The sequence below is a fragment of the Polypterus senegalus genome, chromosome 12 (genome assembly GCF_016835505.1).
Source record: "Polypterus senegalus isolate Bchr_013 chromosome 12, ASM1683550v1, whole genome shotgun sequence".
Lineage (NCBI taxonomy): Eukaryota > Metazoa > Chordata > Cladistia > Polypteriformes > Polypteridae > Polypterus > Polypterus senegalus.
The window spans coordinates 90,026,919-90,045,937 of record NC_053165.1 but is presented as its reverse complement, the minus strand read 5'-3'; the positions used below and the strand labels follow the sequence as shown (position 1 = coordinate 90,045,937).

At 41.5% G+C, this 19,019-nt stretch overlaps 1 protein-coding gene across 1 annotated transcript in view; it reads right to left on the bottom strand.

The window, feature by feature from the left end:
- Window positions 1-19,019, bottom strand: part of LOC120541339 (NAD(P) transhydrogenase, mitochondrial-like) — a 59,683-nt gene that overhangs the window by 29,269 nt on the left and 11,395 nt on the right. The window contains exons 3-8 of the mRNA XM_039772862.1: window positions 11,750-11,967; window positions 10,412-10,499; window positions 9,212-9,300; window positions 6,140-6,327; window positions 5,161-5,294; window positions 4,458-4,649 (exon numbers count right to left, since the gene is read on the bottom strand). Of these exons, the coding sequence (XP_039628796.1) occupies window positions 4,458-4,649; window positions 5,161-5,294; window positions 6,140-6,327; window positions 9,212-9,300; window positions 10,412-10,499; window positions 11,750-11,967 (909 nt within the window). The remainder of the gene's footprint in view (window positions 1-4,457; window positions 4,650-5,160; window positions 5,295-6,139; window positions 6,328-9,211; window positions 9,301-10,411; window positions 10,500-11,749; window positions 11,968-19,019) is intronic.

The window sequence follows — 19,019 nt, the reverse complement described above, 5'->3', positions numbered from 1 at the left end:
ATACCTGGCTAGTACCGGGTTGGACTTCCTTTTGCCTTCAGAACTGCTGCAATTCTTTGTGGCATTGATTCAACAAGGTGCTGAAACATTCCTGAGGGATTTTGGTCCATATTGACATGATAGCGTCACGCAGTTGCTGCAGATTTGTCGGCTGCATATCCATGATGTGAATCTCCTGCTCCACCACATCCCAAAAGTGGGTTGAGCTAAGGTGACTGGAGGCCATTTGAGGATCGTGAACACATTGTCATATTCAAGGAACCAGTTTGAGATGATTTGAGCTTTGTGACATGGCATGTTATCCTCCTGGAAGCAGCAATCAGAAGATAAGTACAGTAATCCCTCCTTGATCGCGGGGGTTGCGTTCCAGACAGTACAAAATCCGCGAAGTAGAAACCATATGTTTGTATGGTTATTTTTATATATTTTAAGTCCTTATAAACTCTCCCACACTGTTTATAAATATTCCCTGCAGTGTTATACAGCATAATATGTACTAAGTACTGTAAGTAGAAAATTAATTATGGTTACTCACCAACAATGACACGATGACTTGTCCGATAACAATGAGTTTAATTTTACTGCGCAACAAAGGAGAGCGTTACAGTTCTTCCAAAGGAGCCACTTCAGGCGCTTGTGTAGCACTGCTATTGTTCTTCTTCTGGCAGTCTTCAATCCAAATCCCTAAAGCAGATTCTATCCAGACTACTGCCTTATTACATCCACTTACAACTCGTTTTGCACCCTGGTTAAAAGGACACTGCGGCCGTAGATCTTATATTCCTTTCCTACTTTTTAAATAAAAAGAATCGTAGCCTTCAGCAAATCCAAAACGTTTACCTTTTCGGCAATCATTAACACCTTCTTCTTGCGCTTGGGCACGGCCCCTGAAGCAGAAGCAGATCATTTTGGAGCCATAATGAAGGGCTTGACTATGCACAGATAAACACAAAAGAGCACAACTCTTTACACAGCGAAACACGTTGATGCTGAATGAGCGAGGCGAGACGAGACTTCCTGGTTAACACTGCATTCAGCAGGCAGGAACTTAACTGCGTGCTCTGATTGGTTAGCTTCTCAGTCAGGAGAACTTAACTGTGTTCTCTGATTGGTTAGCTTCTTAGTCATCCTCCAGTAGCGTCCCTTGTATGAAATCAACTGGGCAAACCAACTGAGGAAGCATGTACAGGAAGTAAAAAGACACATTGTCCGCAGAACCCGCAAAGCACCGAAAAATCCACGTTATATATTTAGTTATGCTTTCATATAAAATCCGCGATAGAGTGAAGCTGCGAAAGTCGAAGCGCGATATAGCGAGGGATTACTGTACACTACGGTCATAAATTGGTGGACATGGTCAGCAACAATACTTGGGAAGGCTGTGGTATTTAAAAGATGCTCGGCTGGTACTAATGGACCCAAAGTGTGCCAAGAAAATATCCCCCACACCATTACACTGCCACCACCAGCCTGAACCGTTGATACAAGGCAGCATGGATCCATGTTTTCATGTTGTTGATGCCAAATTCTGACCCTACCATCCGAATGTCACAGCAGAGCTTGAGACTCATTAGACCAGGCAATGTTTTTCCAATCTTCTTTTGTCCAATTTTGGTGAGCCCATGTGAATTGTAGCCTTGGTTGCTTGTTCTTAGCAGACAGCAGTGGCACACGGTGTGGTCCTCTGCTGCTGTAGCCCACCTCCTTCAAGATTTGGCATGTTGTGTTTTCAGAGATGCTCTTCTGCATACCTTGGTCATAATAAATGCTTATTTACATTACTGTTACCTTTTTATCAACGCAAAGCAATCTGGCCGTTCTCCTCTGACATCAACAAGGCATTTTCACCCAGAGAACTGCCACTCACTGGATATTTTTCCTTTTTTGGACCCATTCTCTGTAAACTCCAGGAATGATTGTGAATGAAAATCCCAGTATATCAGCAGTTTTTGGAAATACTCAAACCAGTCTGTCTGGCACCAACAACCATGCCATGCTCACCATTCTTCTGCATTCTGATACTCGATTTTGAATGTCAGCAGGTCATCTTGACAATGTCTACAGGTCTAAATGCATAGAGTTGCTGCCATGTTATTGGCTGATAAGATACTTGCGTTAACAAGCATTTGAACCTAATAATGTGGCCATTAAATGTATTATAGGGTATTGGAAAGCAATATACCTGTATATATATACTAGCCATGTGCCCCCAACTACATTGCGCGTGTTAAAGCTGTCTGTGAAGGCCTCCCTGTTTAAACGTGGCTGCCAGTCGTGAACTGGGCCCTTCATCGCACAGCATTATGATTTTTTTATAAGGGAAAGAAAATTACAAAAGAAAACCCTTGGATATTGATTAGATAGGAATGGCCTACTCGGAATCACTGTCCGAATCGTAATTATGTGGTGGTGTAGGAGCATTTCTGCTTCTGTCCGTTCACAGTCTGTCTCGTTTTCACGATGCTATCGTTTCCTGTCACGATGTCTTCTCAACCTTTCTCCAATTTCGCAGGTTGCTTTGTGGCAATCCAAAAAGTTAGGCAATATACACAGAGCAATGGTTATAAAAGGGGGACACATACTGTAGGTATCCAGGCTCTTTAAAGCATCATTAGGGATCACTTCACTGACATGTGAGCAAGCCACGGTACAACTGTGAGATGCGCAGCACTCGCCGGCTAGAACGTAACAAGAATAATTTCCGGAACGTGCTGATACGTTGTCATTCATTTTACCCACTGTCTTTCTTTCATTCATATGTTACATAGGCACGTACCTTTTATCTTCGGCAATCTCATTCTCTAACCAGGCCTCAGGAGCTAACCAGCGTAACACTGTCCACCACCTCTTTCATTATTCCGGCACATTGTTGACATCCATGAGTAAACAACAACGTACTAAACTGGAAGGTGGTCTACGCATGCGTGGAATTCACGGACAAACAAAGATCAAGATCTAAATGAAGATCTCTTTAGTTAATTTAAAGCACAACAATTTGTTTAGTTTGAATGTCTGTGTTTTGAGGTGTGACTGGAGTACTACAGACTCTACCGTGATAAATGAATTTTCCCGAAGTAGGATTCTTTGTTTATAAATTGAATATTTTCGCAGTTAGAGTATAGAAAACCTGTTTACGACCTTCTAAATACGTTTTTTAACATTATTAGAGCCCTCTAGACATGAAATAACACCCTTTAGTCACCATTACACTCGTATTGCCCAATATATTAGACAAAATAAGACATATTAGATGTTACAAATATGATATTACTAGGCGCACTCGCCTTTTAAGGCGACCGACTTTTATCCTCAATTTTTGTGCGCTCCAAGTGTACATCAGGCATGTACGTGTAGGGAATGAGAACATCAAAGTGCCCATTCATAACATCTCCCAAAAACCTAAGTTTTTTTTCATCCCCTCAAGTGCCCGTCCAAAGTCGTACAATGTCAGCCCAAATCTGTACCGCTAAAGACGGAGTTTCATGCACTAAATAAGCTATAGATGAGAATAAGCAAGCACCATCTCCCCTGATATTTACTACGCGGTTAGGCATTTGTACTCCATCAACATTAATTATTTCCAGAGACATAATTTTGTCTATTTTTCCAGTGCATCGCGCACAAAACCAAGGGAACAATGAGAGCACCAGAACTCTGCTCACATCGCGTCGTACCTCAAGCCGCAAGTAGTAAGTCTGTAATAAGCGGAATACCGCAACGCTTTGCACTCACGGGACGGAAGGACAATCCCGAACGCTTTTATATAGTAGATTATTGTACTGTACATTTAATTGCACACAACCACTAACCTATGAAGGCACGACCTTAGTAGGAGAGTCTTCAGAGGTGGTGCAGTATCTTCAGCAGGTGCGTTGTCTTCAGTGAAGAAGTACTAGGAGTAGGCAGTGGGTGTCTGGGTGCGAGGCTGAAGAACATCTTGATAGGCAGTTGCTGGCGCTGTCTTTTCATATGCGTGAGGAGGCTTTTGTAGAGTATTGCCACCTTTCATCATATCCAAGAGTTTCACCTTCTCCTGGATAGTAAGCATCTTCCTCCGGCGCTTAGTTTTATTGTCAGAAGGCTTAGAAAAAGCAGCACGTTTAGGAGCCATCATAGGGCTTAGATAAACGTTCTCAGAAAGCGCATGCGTCATGATGTAGGCGTGTATGAGAAAAAAATCGCGATAGAGTGAAGCCGCGAAAGTCGAAGCATGATATAGCGAGGGATCACTGTGTATATATAATAGATGATTAAATAACAAGAAATGTTCCATTTAAAAATGAATGACAAGCAGACAAGATATGAATGATGCGATGAACAAAAAATGAGTGTTACAAAAGACGGAGACTCAGACAGACAGATATGAAAGGCACTATACAGCAAACAGATAGTTCCCTCTTAACACAACCATTGCACTCTCTTGGCCCTGTTAAAGACAACAAATTCTTGATACAAACCTGCATGACCATTGTCCCTCGGATAACATGGTCAATAGTTCCATAGTCAAAGTCATCCTTAGGCTCGAAGTAGAAACGATCCTTATCAGGACTTATGGCTTTCAGCAATTTCAAGACATTGTTGGAGTAAAGAGTGCTTGCCTGGGAGGCCATTCTGCTGGGCAGGTCAGTGTATCCTATGTGTGTCACTCCCTAGGAATAAAAAAAGAGGTTGTGTGATTCAGGTATTCCAAGGAGCTTGAGAATATTCAGGTAGTGGTGATGGAGCCACAAGTGAAGATCTCCCCGATTTCATTTTATCAGGTTTAAATGGAAGCACATCAGCTGGAGAGCAGATGGTCCCTTTGTCATTTGCACCTTGGTATTAGCTGATGGCTGGTTAAGGCAGTTGGCAAATGGCAGTTAAGGGTTACAGATTGTAACATGCGAGTTAACTAAAACTAAGTACACCCCGAGCCACAACCCATAAACCCCCGCCATGGGTCATAATTAAGGAATGGCTAAAGTAAAAACCTTCAGCCACTGTGGACCTCAGGTCTGGAGCCGAGTATCCCTGTCACAGACCAATATACAGGTGGGTTAAATTTTGTTAATTTCAAAAAGTGATAAATGTGGAGGAGTAGAGAAGACTCCTTTAACTGCAACAACTCTGGCAGCATTCTGGGGGGCACGCAAAAGTGGATTTAGTGATCGAGTCGCATACCTTATGGACATAGAGCTCCCCGGGTCTTGTTGTCTCAAAGTTGCCGCCAGCTTCAGCAGCAAGATCCACCACCACTGAGCCATCCTTCATTGACTCAATCATCTCCCGCGTTATCAAAATGGGTGCCTTTTTACCTGTGGAAATGGCAAAGTGGAGCATGTTGTAGGGTTAAAGGGTGAGCATTGCAAAACAACATTCCTGAACGTTCATTTACAAATTGAAAACACATGGCTGCTCTTATTGCATTTTAAGAGGCACTGCCTTTTGGCAAACATCATCGGACATTTGGTGTTTTGGAAGGAGCTCATTGCTATCGCTGACCTTCATCACCACAAAAGTTTAAACATGGTGTGGGGAAAGGAGTTGCCAATACCACCTTATTCTACAGTTTCTGGAATGAAATGCCAGCTCGTAATTGTCTTTCACATGCCCACTTTAGATGGGTGCCCAGTGTATGGATGAATGGATTGGCATGTGGCTTGGTTTGTTGTTCAATACCAAACACCACTGGGGTTACATCCAGCACCCCACAACCCTAAAATTGGGTTAAGTGGCTTCATGCAGTAAACAGATGGATGGATGCTTGTAGCTGGGGATCCCCCACTTCGGTAACCCAGACAAACAAAATGGGAAGCCTTAACTGTCGATTTATTCATTTACTGCCAGTAGCAGCATCAATTAATCAATTTATGAAGGCTCATCTTGAATTCATGCTTGGTCTGTGGTAACTGCATTCAAGGGTGTATATTGGGAGAAAGGGAACTGGGGACATGGGGCACAGAAGGTCCCCAGCCTGACCACTAAGAGTCCATCCAAGAGCTTGATGATCAAGTAATATCAGAACAGAACACAATGGTTTAAGGTTCAAGGCAGCATTCACAAACAAAAAACACCATTTTGTGCCAGTCTCTAGATTTAAAAGCTTAAGAAAAGTGCCAAGGCTTCTAACAGCTGAGGAGCTACAGGGTGCCGAATTCACCTGGAATGAGTGCAGTGCTGATGATAATATCCACATCCTTGGACTGCTTAGCAAAAAGCTCCATTTCTGCTTCGATGAACTCCTTGGACATCTCCTTAGCGTAGCCCCCCACACCTTCACCTGACTCTGCGACATCAACTTCCAGAGGTTCTGCTCCAAAAGATTTAAACTGCTCAAGAGCAGCTGGTCTGAAAGGGATGGAAAAACATTAAAAGAAAATGACAAAAAAAAAAATACATCTGACCTTTGTCACACACGTGCACAATAAGGACAGCTTAAAGACTCTGGTGGTGGTAATTCCTCACCGATCCACATGGTGGTGCTATATACTAAGATCTCTTCCTCCCTCTGCAGGCTGGATGATTGATAATTGACATCCCTTCCTCCTCTGATGTCACTTCCTGTGTATATCTACCTGGACCCACCTCATTGTGCCTGACCTGTGTTTAACCAGAAGTGTTGCCATCTTGGGCGGTCTATTATCAGATTTGTGTCTACAGAGATGTTTCTTCATGCTGAAAAGCTCCTTATTATTATTATTACATAGGGTTGTGCTGTTGACCCAAACCTTCATTTGTCTTTGTCCTCTTTGTACACTATCTATTTCTGAGAGCACTAATTCCACTTCAGAGGTAGAGAAATCTAGTAAAGCATCAGATACAAGGCAGAAACCCACCTGGACACAGGAGCTGGTGGCAGGCATAACATATTATAAATTGCCCATCACCAGGACATACTGTATCATCCTTCAGGATCACATATTATGTCTGATGCTACAAATGGGAGAGTTCTGTGTATTAAGATTCCTACACCTCTGGTTTTCTTTGTATAGCTGGAGTGAAAAGTTTGGCCAATCCCTTTGCAGCCAAAACTGGTCCTTATTATGCGAGTCTCCTGTAAAATACTATCTTGGCATTTAAATCTGTTAAGTGACTGAATTCTTTCTCTCTCTTTAATTCAGGATTGAGACCTTTGACATTCCAGCTCACAAATTTCACAGTTTGGTCATAAAAATATTGCTTCTGAACTTTGACATTTTGTAGTTTTAAGTTAGTACATTTTATATTTAATAGCTATGATGACTGTGGTTGCTGATCTTGTCACCCAAGGATGTCAATTTACACAACTAGAAAAAAAATCGCCAGGGGTGTCAAATTAGAAAACTCCAAGATGACGTTCCGTCACAGTTTCTAATTTGGAAAGTATCCTGAACTTGCCCTTTTTTCTTAAAGATTAATTCGGGGGGCCATGTAATGGCTTTATAGGTAGGGCAAGTTAGGCCGCAATTAATACTTTTTCCTCTCCATTTTATGGTGACGTCATACATCATGTGACACCAAACAGATGAGTCCCTCACCTGTTTGCAGGATCCTTGTACTTCCAGATAAGCATTCGTGGCTATCGGCTCTCCTGTGCCCCTATGAATTTGAATCTGACATCCTCAGGTGATAAGATCAGCAACCACAGGTGTCAAGCTTGACATTCTCTATGGGTAGAAGTTGTGTAACACAAAAGTAAGATTTACTGGCATGGGGCACGGTCTGACGGCAGTGGGGAGAGATGTCTGAATATGGCCATGTAAGTGATGGGCTCAGATGCAGATCAGGGCCGTTTTACCAGCATCACAGGGCCCTGGGCAAAGTAATGTGCTGGGGGCACCATTTTGATAGCAAAACAGAAACATACAAAGGCATCAGCAACATAATGACCCCCGGCCAGTGCCCATACATTAAGACAACCGTGATGCAGATGGCAGAGTGTTACCGTATAACACAAGGTGTTCACCAATGGATGTTGGATGGGTCCGGGGGAAAGATTTCAGATTGTTAGCATATAATGAAACCTTCACTTGACTTCTGGAACAGTAAGAGACAGCATTCACCTTGTACTGTGATGAATAAGTGACCAATATTCTTTCAATGAAACTGAATAGATGAAACAATACCATGACTAGATAGATGTGTATGGTCTCCATTCTTCTAACATCACACCTTCTTCATATGCCCAGAGTCAGCCATCCGGACCCACCCCCATCCCATGTTCAGCAGCCAGGGTTCCTGCACATGTAACACCTCACTATACTCTGCAAGCAGTGACCAGCAAGTAGACTTAACTTTGAAACCTCTAACTTGTATGTGTAAGTCAGTAATCTTTCCAAAATGCAGCTAATGTACCCAAAATTATTTTATGCTCTACATGTTAAGGTAACTGCAATACTGTTAGGCACGTTACAGGAGGCGTGGGGCAGTGTAGTGCTTAGCATTGCTGCTTCGTAGATCCATTCTCTGTCAGTCTGTCCTCTCCTTGTACTTACATTGGTTTTTCTCCAGTGTAAGTGGCCCAAGAGGAAGGATGGGAATTCTGGCCAGGACAGGGGATGACTTCTTGCCCAGATGAGAGGCCATAGTGGAAGAATGGCAGGAGTTGACACTTGACCCAGCCATAACACCTTACATTCTTCAAGGGTGATAAGTGGAGCGAGCAAATGGGAGTACCAGGAGCAGTTCATTACCCCTCTGCAGTAGGTGGTAATGTTCCTCCAGGCCAAACCTAACTGAGACAGTCGCAGGGTGCCATGCACTTGAAGTCCAGAAATACCACCCTCTCAGGGTCTTTGGGTGCTGCAAGGGTGTTTTGGGGGTTTCCGTCTGACCCGGAAGTCCTCCAGATGACCAATCCCGGGATACTGGAAGCAGTCCTGCGTCACATGGCCTGGCCTCAGGGAGTCAGAGTTTCGAGAGACAATGGGTGGCACTCAGCTGGAGGCAGAATGAGCAAGAGAATCTGAGTATTTTGGCTGAAATTTAATTAGAAAAGTGTTGGCAACAGTAAAGCCTTTTATTTGAAACTGGAATTGTGTTGGTTAATATTGTGTCTGTGGTTTGGGCTCAGTGGCGCCCCTTGTGGTTACACCAGCTACATCAGCTTTCATCCCAAAGTCTCAGAAATGTACAAGTTAGGTTAGTTGGCCGAGTATGGAAGGGTGGTGGACTGTACAGTGTCACTCAATGAATAGACTGAATTCAATAAGCAGATGACTTGTTAACTTATCTTCTCCACCATTTGGCTTACCTTGTGTCAAATCCTCGGACGATTGCACCCATGGATTTTGCTGCTCCTGCGGCTGCAAGTCCAGCAACGCCACCACCAATGACCAAAACCTACAGAACAGGAGCAAACACAGAAACACAAAGTACGGTTTAGAGTGTGAAGGCCTTGTTCAAGATTAGCCACAGCTCTGCAACATTTGCAAAAACAAAAATGTCTCGCTGCTGTGAGAAGGAAGTGATGAGAAAGATGTATAAAGCTGAATAAGATGCAAACACCTGACATGTAAGCTGAACCATCTTCCGCTTTTGATCTACACACAGAATAGTCACACAGGCATTTTCTATGGAGGTTTTGTTAATCAGTACATTTTCTTCATTGGGCTTTGGAATTATTATCCACCTTAATAACAACACAAGTGTCTAGTGGAGTCCCACATCCACTGGGAACAGTGCTGATGATTTTCCAAAAATACAGACACTATTTTCACAGGGACTGAATAGCCCTTATTAAGGACCTGAAACCTCTTAGTTTTCCAGCACCCTCCACAGACTCCCTCCAAGAACACAGTCATAGTTCTCTAAGCACACATGTAGACCAAATGGACGTACTCCTGCACCTCCTCTAAAAATACTCCAGAGCTGGTCTACCATTCCACAGCCTGGATAGAATCCACAATGCTCCTTTTTGAATTGGAGGCAGGGGCAAATGTAAAGACAAAAACCTGGGATGAAGCCAGCCCCCCCCCCAAGTGCAGAAGCCGGGGCCCTCTCTAATGTTTTTATTTGATTATGTTAATCATCAGTTGTCAATCAATTTCTCACTGCCCACATCCAAGGCCACCAACCCCTGGACCATAGTTTGAGGATCTTTAAACCAAGGACACCCTACACTACTCAAAAAAAAAAACCAAATTGTGACACAAAGTCTTGTCCTTTCAATATCGCAAAGCTCACACCGGCAGCCATTTCCATTTGTTGAATCTTCATAGGTTATGAATGTGAAGGCAATTTGTTTCTAAGAGGGCTTACAAACATTTCTAAAATGGCAGTGTTTGCGTGGCTCACGTCTCGTAATCCCGATGGGTCTGGTGTCCATCCATAGGTCCGCCCACACAAACACACCGCCCACCCCACACCTTTCTGTCAAGATGACCTCCGCAGCAGGACACGTCTTACTAATTGTAACCAGAAGTGGAGTCGGAGGCGCCCAGGTTGTGTTTACCTTCGCCGGAGGCACTTTTCCAGCAGCTGTGATCTGGCCAGTAAAAAATCGTCCAAAGTTGTTTGCTGCCAGGACGACTGCCTTATACCTGCAGGACAAAAAGATTTCAGTCAGTCGGCTTGGGGTTTTTTTTCTTGCATTTTTACAACGTTTTCGTGCAAAGGTACTGTCTTATGCAACCATTTGCTGAGCTTCAAGAGGGAGGCGGAATTGGTTTTGATTTTCTTTGAAGGACAGTGGCCTTGGATCAGACATACCTGTTTCGATGCCATTTTTTTTGTGTATACAGTGGATTCAGAAAGTATTCAGATTCCTTCACTTTCCAAGAACTTCATTGCTTTGTAAATTTCAGTTTTTGATTTTTAATTAATTTACAAACCTTTCTGAAGACATGTATTCACTTTGTCATTATGGGTTACGGAGAGTAGATTGATGGGTAAAAATGGAAAATTTCTCCATCAAAAATTAAATCTACAATATTGTAAAAAGTGTGCAGAAAGTGAAGGAATATATGGACCCCACTGCTAAGAGTGCTGCCCCTATGACCAGACTTAGGCAGACCTCAGTATGTGCATCTCGGGAACTGCAGATCTGACATTGTGGTCAGCAACACAGGAGCACTGCAGGGGACTGTACTTTCTCCGGTCCTGTTCAGCTAACATACATAGGACTTCCAATACAACTCAGAGTCCTGCCACATGCAAAAGTTCATGGATGACACTGCTATCGTGGGCTGCATCAGGAGTGGGTAGGAGGAGGAGTATAGGAACCTAATCAAGGATTTTGTTAAATGGTGCGACTCAAACCACTTACACCTGAACACCAGCAAAACCAAGGAGCTGGTGGTGGATTTCAGGAGGCCCAGGCCCTTCCTGGACCCTGTAATCATCAGAGGTGACTGTGCAGAGGATGCAGACCTATAAATACCTGGGAGTGCAGCTGGATGATAAATTGGACTGGACTGCCAATACTGATGCTCTGTACAAGAGAGGACAGAGCCGACTATACTTCCTTAGAAGGCTTGTGTCCTTCAACATCTGCAATAAGATGCTGCAGATGTTCTATCAGACGGTTGTGGCGAGTTTCCTCTTCTACGCAGTGGTATGCTAGGGAGGCAGCATAAAGAAGAGGGACGCCTCGCGCCTAGACAAACTGGTGAGGAAGGCAGGCTCTATTGTAGGCACAGAGTTGGACAGTTTGACATCTGTGGTAGAGCGACGTGCGCTGAGCAGGCTCCTGTCAATCACGGAGAATCCACTGCATCCACTGAACAGGATCATCTCCAGACAGAGACACTATACATAAAATCAGTCTACTTCATATAAATTAACTTCTTACCCTGCAATGTTAGCCATGGAACTCAATGCATCATATCCTTGAGCGATGGTCACCCTGGGCACCTGATCCATTGCCAGTACTGTGACATTCTGTTTCGCCAGCTTCTCCATGAGGTCTGGGTTTTGAGCTGGGTAGATAAAGCTGATCAGAGTGGACTTTGGTTTAAGCAGCTCCGCTTCATGTATTCCCAAGGCACTATTAAATGTTGGTGCCCTGACCTGGAAAAGAAACCAAAGAACTGTGAATCGTAGGCCAGCTTCACTTTCATGTCATGGCTTGAAGTTTCACAGCAACTGGAGAAACAAAAACAAAACAGCAGTCTCCACAGCCATGGACTCAGCATCCAGAATGAAAAGACCAGCACAAGTCATGAAACTACACCTCTTATTTACGGTACGTGGGGTCAGAAAACCTGAATTCACGTTAATTTGGCCTCTTATCTTCTTTTCAGCAGGAGTACCAAGGGACGGCTCGACTCTTGTTACGGGTGGAAGTGTGGGGAAGGCACGGGTGGGAGAGACAGTGAAGCTCTGCATACCAGTGTGGATGAATGGGGGCCACTAAAGGACAGTAAACCCAGATTGCTGTAAATGACATCCTGTGAGGGTAGCAGAGAGAAAGAGAGAGGCCATGGATGGCTGTTGATGGGCCCAGAGAAAACCCTCCAGGCTGGCAGAACCCTTTTAAGTGACTCCTTTGACTGATTTTTTTGTGACGCATGAACTTGTACATTTCTCTATATTAATTAGTCCTCATTATTATCATGAATTATACCAATTACTTTGGAAGATACAATTTAGGTCTTACCCACTGAAGAAAAATTTATCAATATTCACTTGTGCTTCTACATTAGGTGTTGAATATTTGATGTTGAGATCTCTTTTAATGTTGTGCTTTGGTGGTTCTCCTGTGTGACAGTATGTTGGTAGATCTTCACCGTGTCATTATTCAGCTGACATTTTATCAACACTGGTGCTGGTACCCTAATCTATTGTGTATCTCAGCATCTCCTGGGCACCATTTCCTTCCTCAGCCGCCCTCCAATGCCAAAGACATTGACTCCAATTTCCTACTGCTCCGTCCATGCGGCTCAGGTAATCTTTTTCTCTGCTGAGTCCCCTGCCTGCACATTCACTCTGCCTCTCCATTTATTGTGTTCTTTTTGTTATTTATTGAGCAAATTGGTGTGAACACAGTGGCACAAAATTGCAAGAAAAAGAGTGCACAGGCCAGACCAGGAACTCACTGAGTCTGCCTCACAAAACAGGCCTCCCTCCAGGCAGTCAGACTCCAAACTCTACCGACAGGTTTTCGGCTTGTCCAGGCTCCCCAGAAAACAGAGAACAGGCTTCCAGAGATCAAAAATAACCCTAATTGTCCCAAGCTGATCGAAAAAGCCCTTCAAGGAAGAGGAAACTATAAAAATCTCTGGTTTAAGGGAAAAATCCCAATGAATTATTGTTACAAATAAAACATTGGTTTTTTTTTACGAAGAACAACAGAAATATGAAAAATGAAGGCAGATCAATAAGGCAAAATAGGTATGCAAAGGTATGCAGGTATAAAAAGTCAACCCAAGGCAAACAAATGCAGTCAGTAAACAAACAGGAAAAATCAAGATAAATAGAAAGTCCTATAATAATCACAAAAGCCCTTTACTTCTTAAAAGTCAGTGCTGGACGATTCAAAAATGATTAATTTGGTTTCAATGAGTCACAGAGATCAATCTTTGAATACAAACTAAACCATTGAGTAGAGATCAACACAGGTGCTGTAGTGTAAGCATCATGTAGTTGGAGACTTTCTTTTCACAAATGAATATTTAAATTGTATATGTAAATAGCATCCATAAGATTCCCGATCTTTATTACAGTGGAACCTCGGTTTACAAGTAACTTGGTTTACGAGTGTTTTGCAAGACGAGCAAAATTTTTAACAGATTTTGACTTGATAAACGAGCGATGTCTTGCAATACAAGTAGTATGGATACACTTTGTCTGCTGAGCGTCATGTGATCACAACTGAGCTGATGGTTCTTCTCTCGTGTGTGTGTGTGTGTGTCTGTCTCTCTCTCTCTCTCTCCCCTTCTCTCTCCCTCGCTCTCTCCTTATTTAGCTCCCTCGCTCATTCGCATGCGCGTCTCTCTCTCGCTCTCTCTCCTTATCTCTCTTGCTCATGCGCAGCATCTGTCTCTGTCTCTCTCTCTCTCTCTCTCTCGCCCGCGTGTCTCTCTCTCTCTCCTCTTGAAAGCAATCGTCTCCTATTCTCCGTCTGAGTCTGTGTGCCTCACTCATATAGTCAACATCCGTACAAATGCATATTGTTTACTACAGCATTGTGACTGTGTGTGTGTGTGTGTGTGTGTGTGTGTGCGCTGTGAAGTGCGAGTCCCCATCTTGCGCCCCAAAACACGAAGCTGAGTCTCAGTACTTTAACAACACAAGCTTTATTCAACTTGAAACAGCAACAGCACTGTTATTTATTGTAGCGGGATCTTTATAATGTTCCTTGTAAAACCCATCGACAGCAGGCGCTTATAGCATGTCTGCGATCTTTTTGGATGCACTTATACGGCGAACTGCAACAGCACTGGGAGGCTGAGATTGCTTTGGGACACTCTTCCGTCCCGTTGGGTGGAATCCCACAGGAGTTTAGAAACTCGCTCACACCAGCCATGATTCTTTTTAAAGGTAAAGTGCAGGTTAATTTGTTTTATGTATTTTTACTTTATATTTTGTATTAATCATTTTTATATGAATAGTTTTGGGTTGTGGAACGAATCATCTGAGTTTAAATTATTTCTTATGGGGAAATTCGCTTTGATATACGAGTGCTTTGGATTGTGAGCACATTTCCGGAATGAATTATGCTCGCAAACCGAGGTTCCACTGTATTTCACTTAGGAAACCTTCATGGTCAAACTGAACCATTACAAGCAAGCGAGAAATCTCACTGATGATTCTCTCATTAAACAAGGGAAATACAGCAACAGCACATTTATATGACAATGCATCAGTTGTTTATTTTGTACAAGTGGTTATTGAAATCAGTTTAAAACAGATTATATAAATACAGTATTTAAACAATACATACGTCCCTTTATTTATTCAACAAATTAGTCACACAAAATTAAACCTTATAAAAATATTATTTTAATTTCTATTATTATTATTATTATTTACTTTCAGATCTATTTCAATGATTTTTTTTTCATCTTGTTGACTGCACTAGCATGCATCATTCTCCGATTCTTTCAAATTTGAACTGAAGCATTACCCGAGACTGAAGCATGCAATTCTCATACATTTGCTACATTAACTGAATCATTGCCAGAGAACGAGTCACACAATGCCTTTTCATTTGATTCATGTACTGAATCATTACCGAAGAATGAAACTCACAATTTCTCATTCATTTGATCTGCAGATTGACTCATTACTCAAGAATGAGTCTAACGGTTCTCATTCATTTGATTCATAAACTGAATGAGACACTAATTTCGTTCATTTGATTTGCAAACTGAATCATTACACAAAAACAAGTCACACAATGGCTTTTTCATTTGATTCATGAAGTGAATCATTATCCAAGAATGAAAATCAAATAAACGATTACCAATCTTGAATCATTACCCAGGAATGACACATCATTCTCATTCATTTGATTCAAAAACCGAATCGCTACCTGAGAACAAGTTGCATAATGTTTTTTCATTTGATTTGTGAACCAAATCATTACCAGAGAATGAGCCTCACAATTCTCGTTCGTTTTAATTGAAAAGTGAATCATTATATGAAAACGAGTCACACAATGCTTTTGCATTTGATTCATGAACTGAATCATTACCCAAGAATGAGTCTCACAATATTTGCTCATTTGATTTGCATACTGAATCATTACATAAAAACAAGTCACACAATGCTTTTTCATTTGATTTATGAACTGAATTATTACAGAAAGAGTGTAACCATTCTAGTGCATTTGATTTGTGAACCGAATCGTTACCCAAGCACAAGTCTCACGATTCTCGCCAATTTGATTCACAAATTGAATCATTTTCAGAGAACCTTTTGCAAAATGGTTTTCGACGATGCTGAGAAGTAATTCATCAACCCTGCAGTGCTGTATTGTTTTCTTATGGGTGCCACCACTTCTGTTGATGGTTGCAATTCCATTACCAGGCAAGATGATCAGGAATGTGTGACGTGCAACATCATCAATGCGACTCTGTAAAGCTCACACATTTCCCGATCATCTGATATTTCAGTTGCCCCGAAGGAGAAAAGCCTGTAATGATCATTCTTGTTAGTGTTTTGCAGTTATGAAATTATCTTCTGTTCTTTGAGTATGACTAACGTTTGCTTGATGCAGAATGTTGGTTATTAAATCCTGCACTATTTTCTGACTTTGATTTGTGGCTCACGTCCTTAACTTTGTTGATTTATCTAACGTCTTCACAGTTATGATCTTTGGCTTATTATTTTGATTTTGCAACCTTTCTCGATTCCCTTCCATTTATACCTGCTGCAGTCAGTACAGTTAAGGACGGTTTAGGAACATGGAGGATGGTGAGCATTCCTGATAAGGCCATAGTAAGCCTTCCATACGCCCTAGCCACATTTCTACCTTTATTAAATAGTTTTCTAGCTCCTAGGAATTTTGCACATCCTTATTATTCTTATTAAAAGGACTGAAGAGAGAAGGGAGGCTGTCTGTGCAGAATGTTTTGTTGAATTCTGATTTGTAAGCCTTTAAAACTTTGTTGGCTCTCTACACAGCGTTCGCCCTTTAAAATTGCCGATGTGTTGGCACACTGGAGGCCCGTTTTTATATTGGAGCGATTAGGGATGTCAGGAGGGGTTTGGGCAGTCATATTAGATGGTTTGAAATTGTTGTGTAAGAGCACCAGATTGCATTCCCAAGATGTCCATCTTAAGCCATCGCTAGTCCCTGGGCACATTTCTGTTTTATTAAATTCTTTTCTAGTCTCTAGTATAATTTTATCAATTTACTTTTTTGTTTCATACAGGAGCTGTGGTATGGCTGTCGGAGTAAAATGTTTGTGGAATTCAATTTCACTTAAATCTATTTTTGTAGTTTCTCTTAACATTTTCATAGACCCTAAAAACTTTGTAGGCCTCAGGCCTGCAGCCTTAAGTGCTTACAAGATAAGACATACTGACAGTTAGATTTTGTTATAAGGGACAGAAATGGAACACTTGGGCGACTCGAAAACTGTAGACCTGAGGAACATCAAGGGGGTGTGGAAATGACTGTCAATGGTGGAAGCAGCATTTCTGACCCTAAAACTCCAAAAAAGTGCCACAGCTGTGGAAAACATCCTGCTACAGTATATTCCTGCTCCAAAGGCGGCAGGTGTCTCTTCACCCAACGACTACAGACCAGTGGCTGTCACACCTCACATCATGAAGATTTTTGAGAGGCGGGTCCTGGACTATAGGAGTCCTCTTGTGGTAGACCACCTGGACTCACTGCAGTTTGCTTATCAGACAAAGCTGGCCACATAGTAAGGGTTATGTCTTTCGATTTCTGCAGCACCTTCAATACCATCCAGCCATCCTTGATAAGGGGTCAACTCAGAGATATGCAGGTGGAAATCCATGGTGTCCTGGATGATGGACTCTCTGTTTGGTAGATCACAGTTTGTAAGACTCAAGGACTCTGTAAGCAACACTGGAGAAGCACAAGGAACAGGCCTTCCTGCTACTCTGTTCCCCTTGTATAATTCAGACAATAAAACATAACAGCAGGTCAGGTCACTTGCGGGAATTCTCAGATGATTCTGCAGATATGAGGTGCATTGATAACGGTGGTGAGAGGAGTCAGGGGAGAGCTTTGTTTCTTGCTGCACAGAGAATTGTCAACAACTTAATATCGCCACCTGTAACATCTGTGCAAAATCTGCCTTTAAAAAAATTTCCAAGTGTGTTCCCATGTTCTTGTTGCAGAATTTATTTTAAAATAACTGGGATTTACTGTCCTAATTACATTTATAATTTTAAACACTTCTACCACTTTGTTTCTTGGTGCAGAAAGAATTATCTGCAACTGAACATCAGCAAAACCAAAGAACTGCTTATTGACTTTCACCACACCAAAGAACCTCCACATCCGGTCACGATTAGGTGGAGTGGATGTAGAGGTGGTCCACATCAATGACAGGTCTGACTAATCTCATAACACAGGGGAGCTATAGAGGAAAGGGCAGAGCCGGGTCTTCATCCTTAGAAGACTGTGCTCCTGTAATGTGGGAAGCGACATTTGTTATACAGCATATTAGCCCTTATTTTAGCAAGGCTACAGTGATTTACCTCTTTTAGAATGGATTTTAAAAATATTTTTATTAGTATTTAAAGCACCTTTGTGTCTGACTGAATAAGTTCCAAACAGGTCATTAAGATCATCAAGCACCTGCTTGATAAACATTCCTAAAAGTAAAATACCAGAAATATGGAAAAGCAGCCATTCTGTGTTTATGCCCCAAAGATTTGGAACAACCTGCCCTTAGATATTCACCAAGCCTCTTCTCATTTAAAAAAAAAAATAAATAAAAAAAATAAAAATATACATACACACATATATATACATACATATATATACATACATACATACATACATACATACATACATACATATATATATATATATATATATATATATATATATATATATATATATATATATATATACACATATACATATATATACATATATATATATACACACACACACATATATATATACATATACACACACACATATATATATACACATATACACACACATATATATATATATATATATATATACACACATACATACATATATACACACACATACATATATATATATATACACATATACATATATATATATATATATACACATATACATACATATACACATATATATATATACACATATATATATATATACACACACACACACTAAAAGTACCTGAAAATATATTCTTTTTACCATGGTGTTTAGTTAGATCTCACTGTGGTATTATGTTTACCTCTCTTTTATCTTAATACGATTGATATTGATATTTGTGTTCTTATTATTTTTAGATAATATTTGTGTTTTTACTATCTGCATTCTGTGTAAAGCACTCTGAGCTGCATTTATGAAAGGATGAAAGGTCCAATATTACATTTATTATTAACTAGCAGGAGTACCCGGCGTTGCTCGGGAATCTATAACCGGTGAATTTCCCAAATGAAAGAAACAGAACATAGAAATAGAA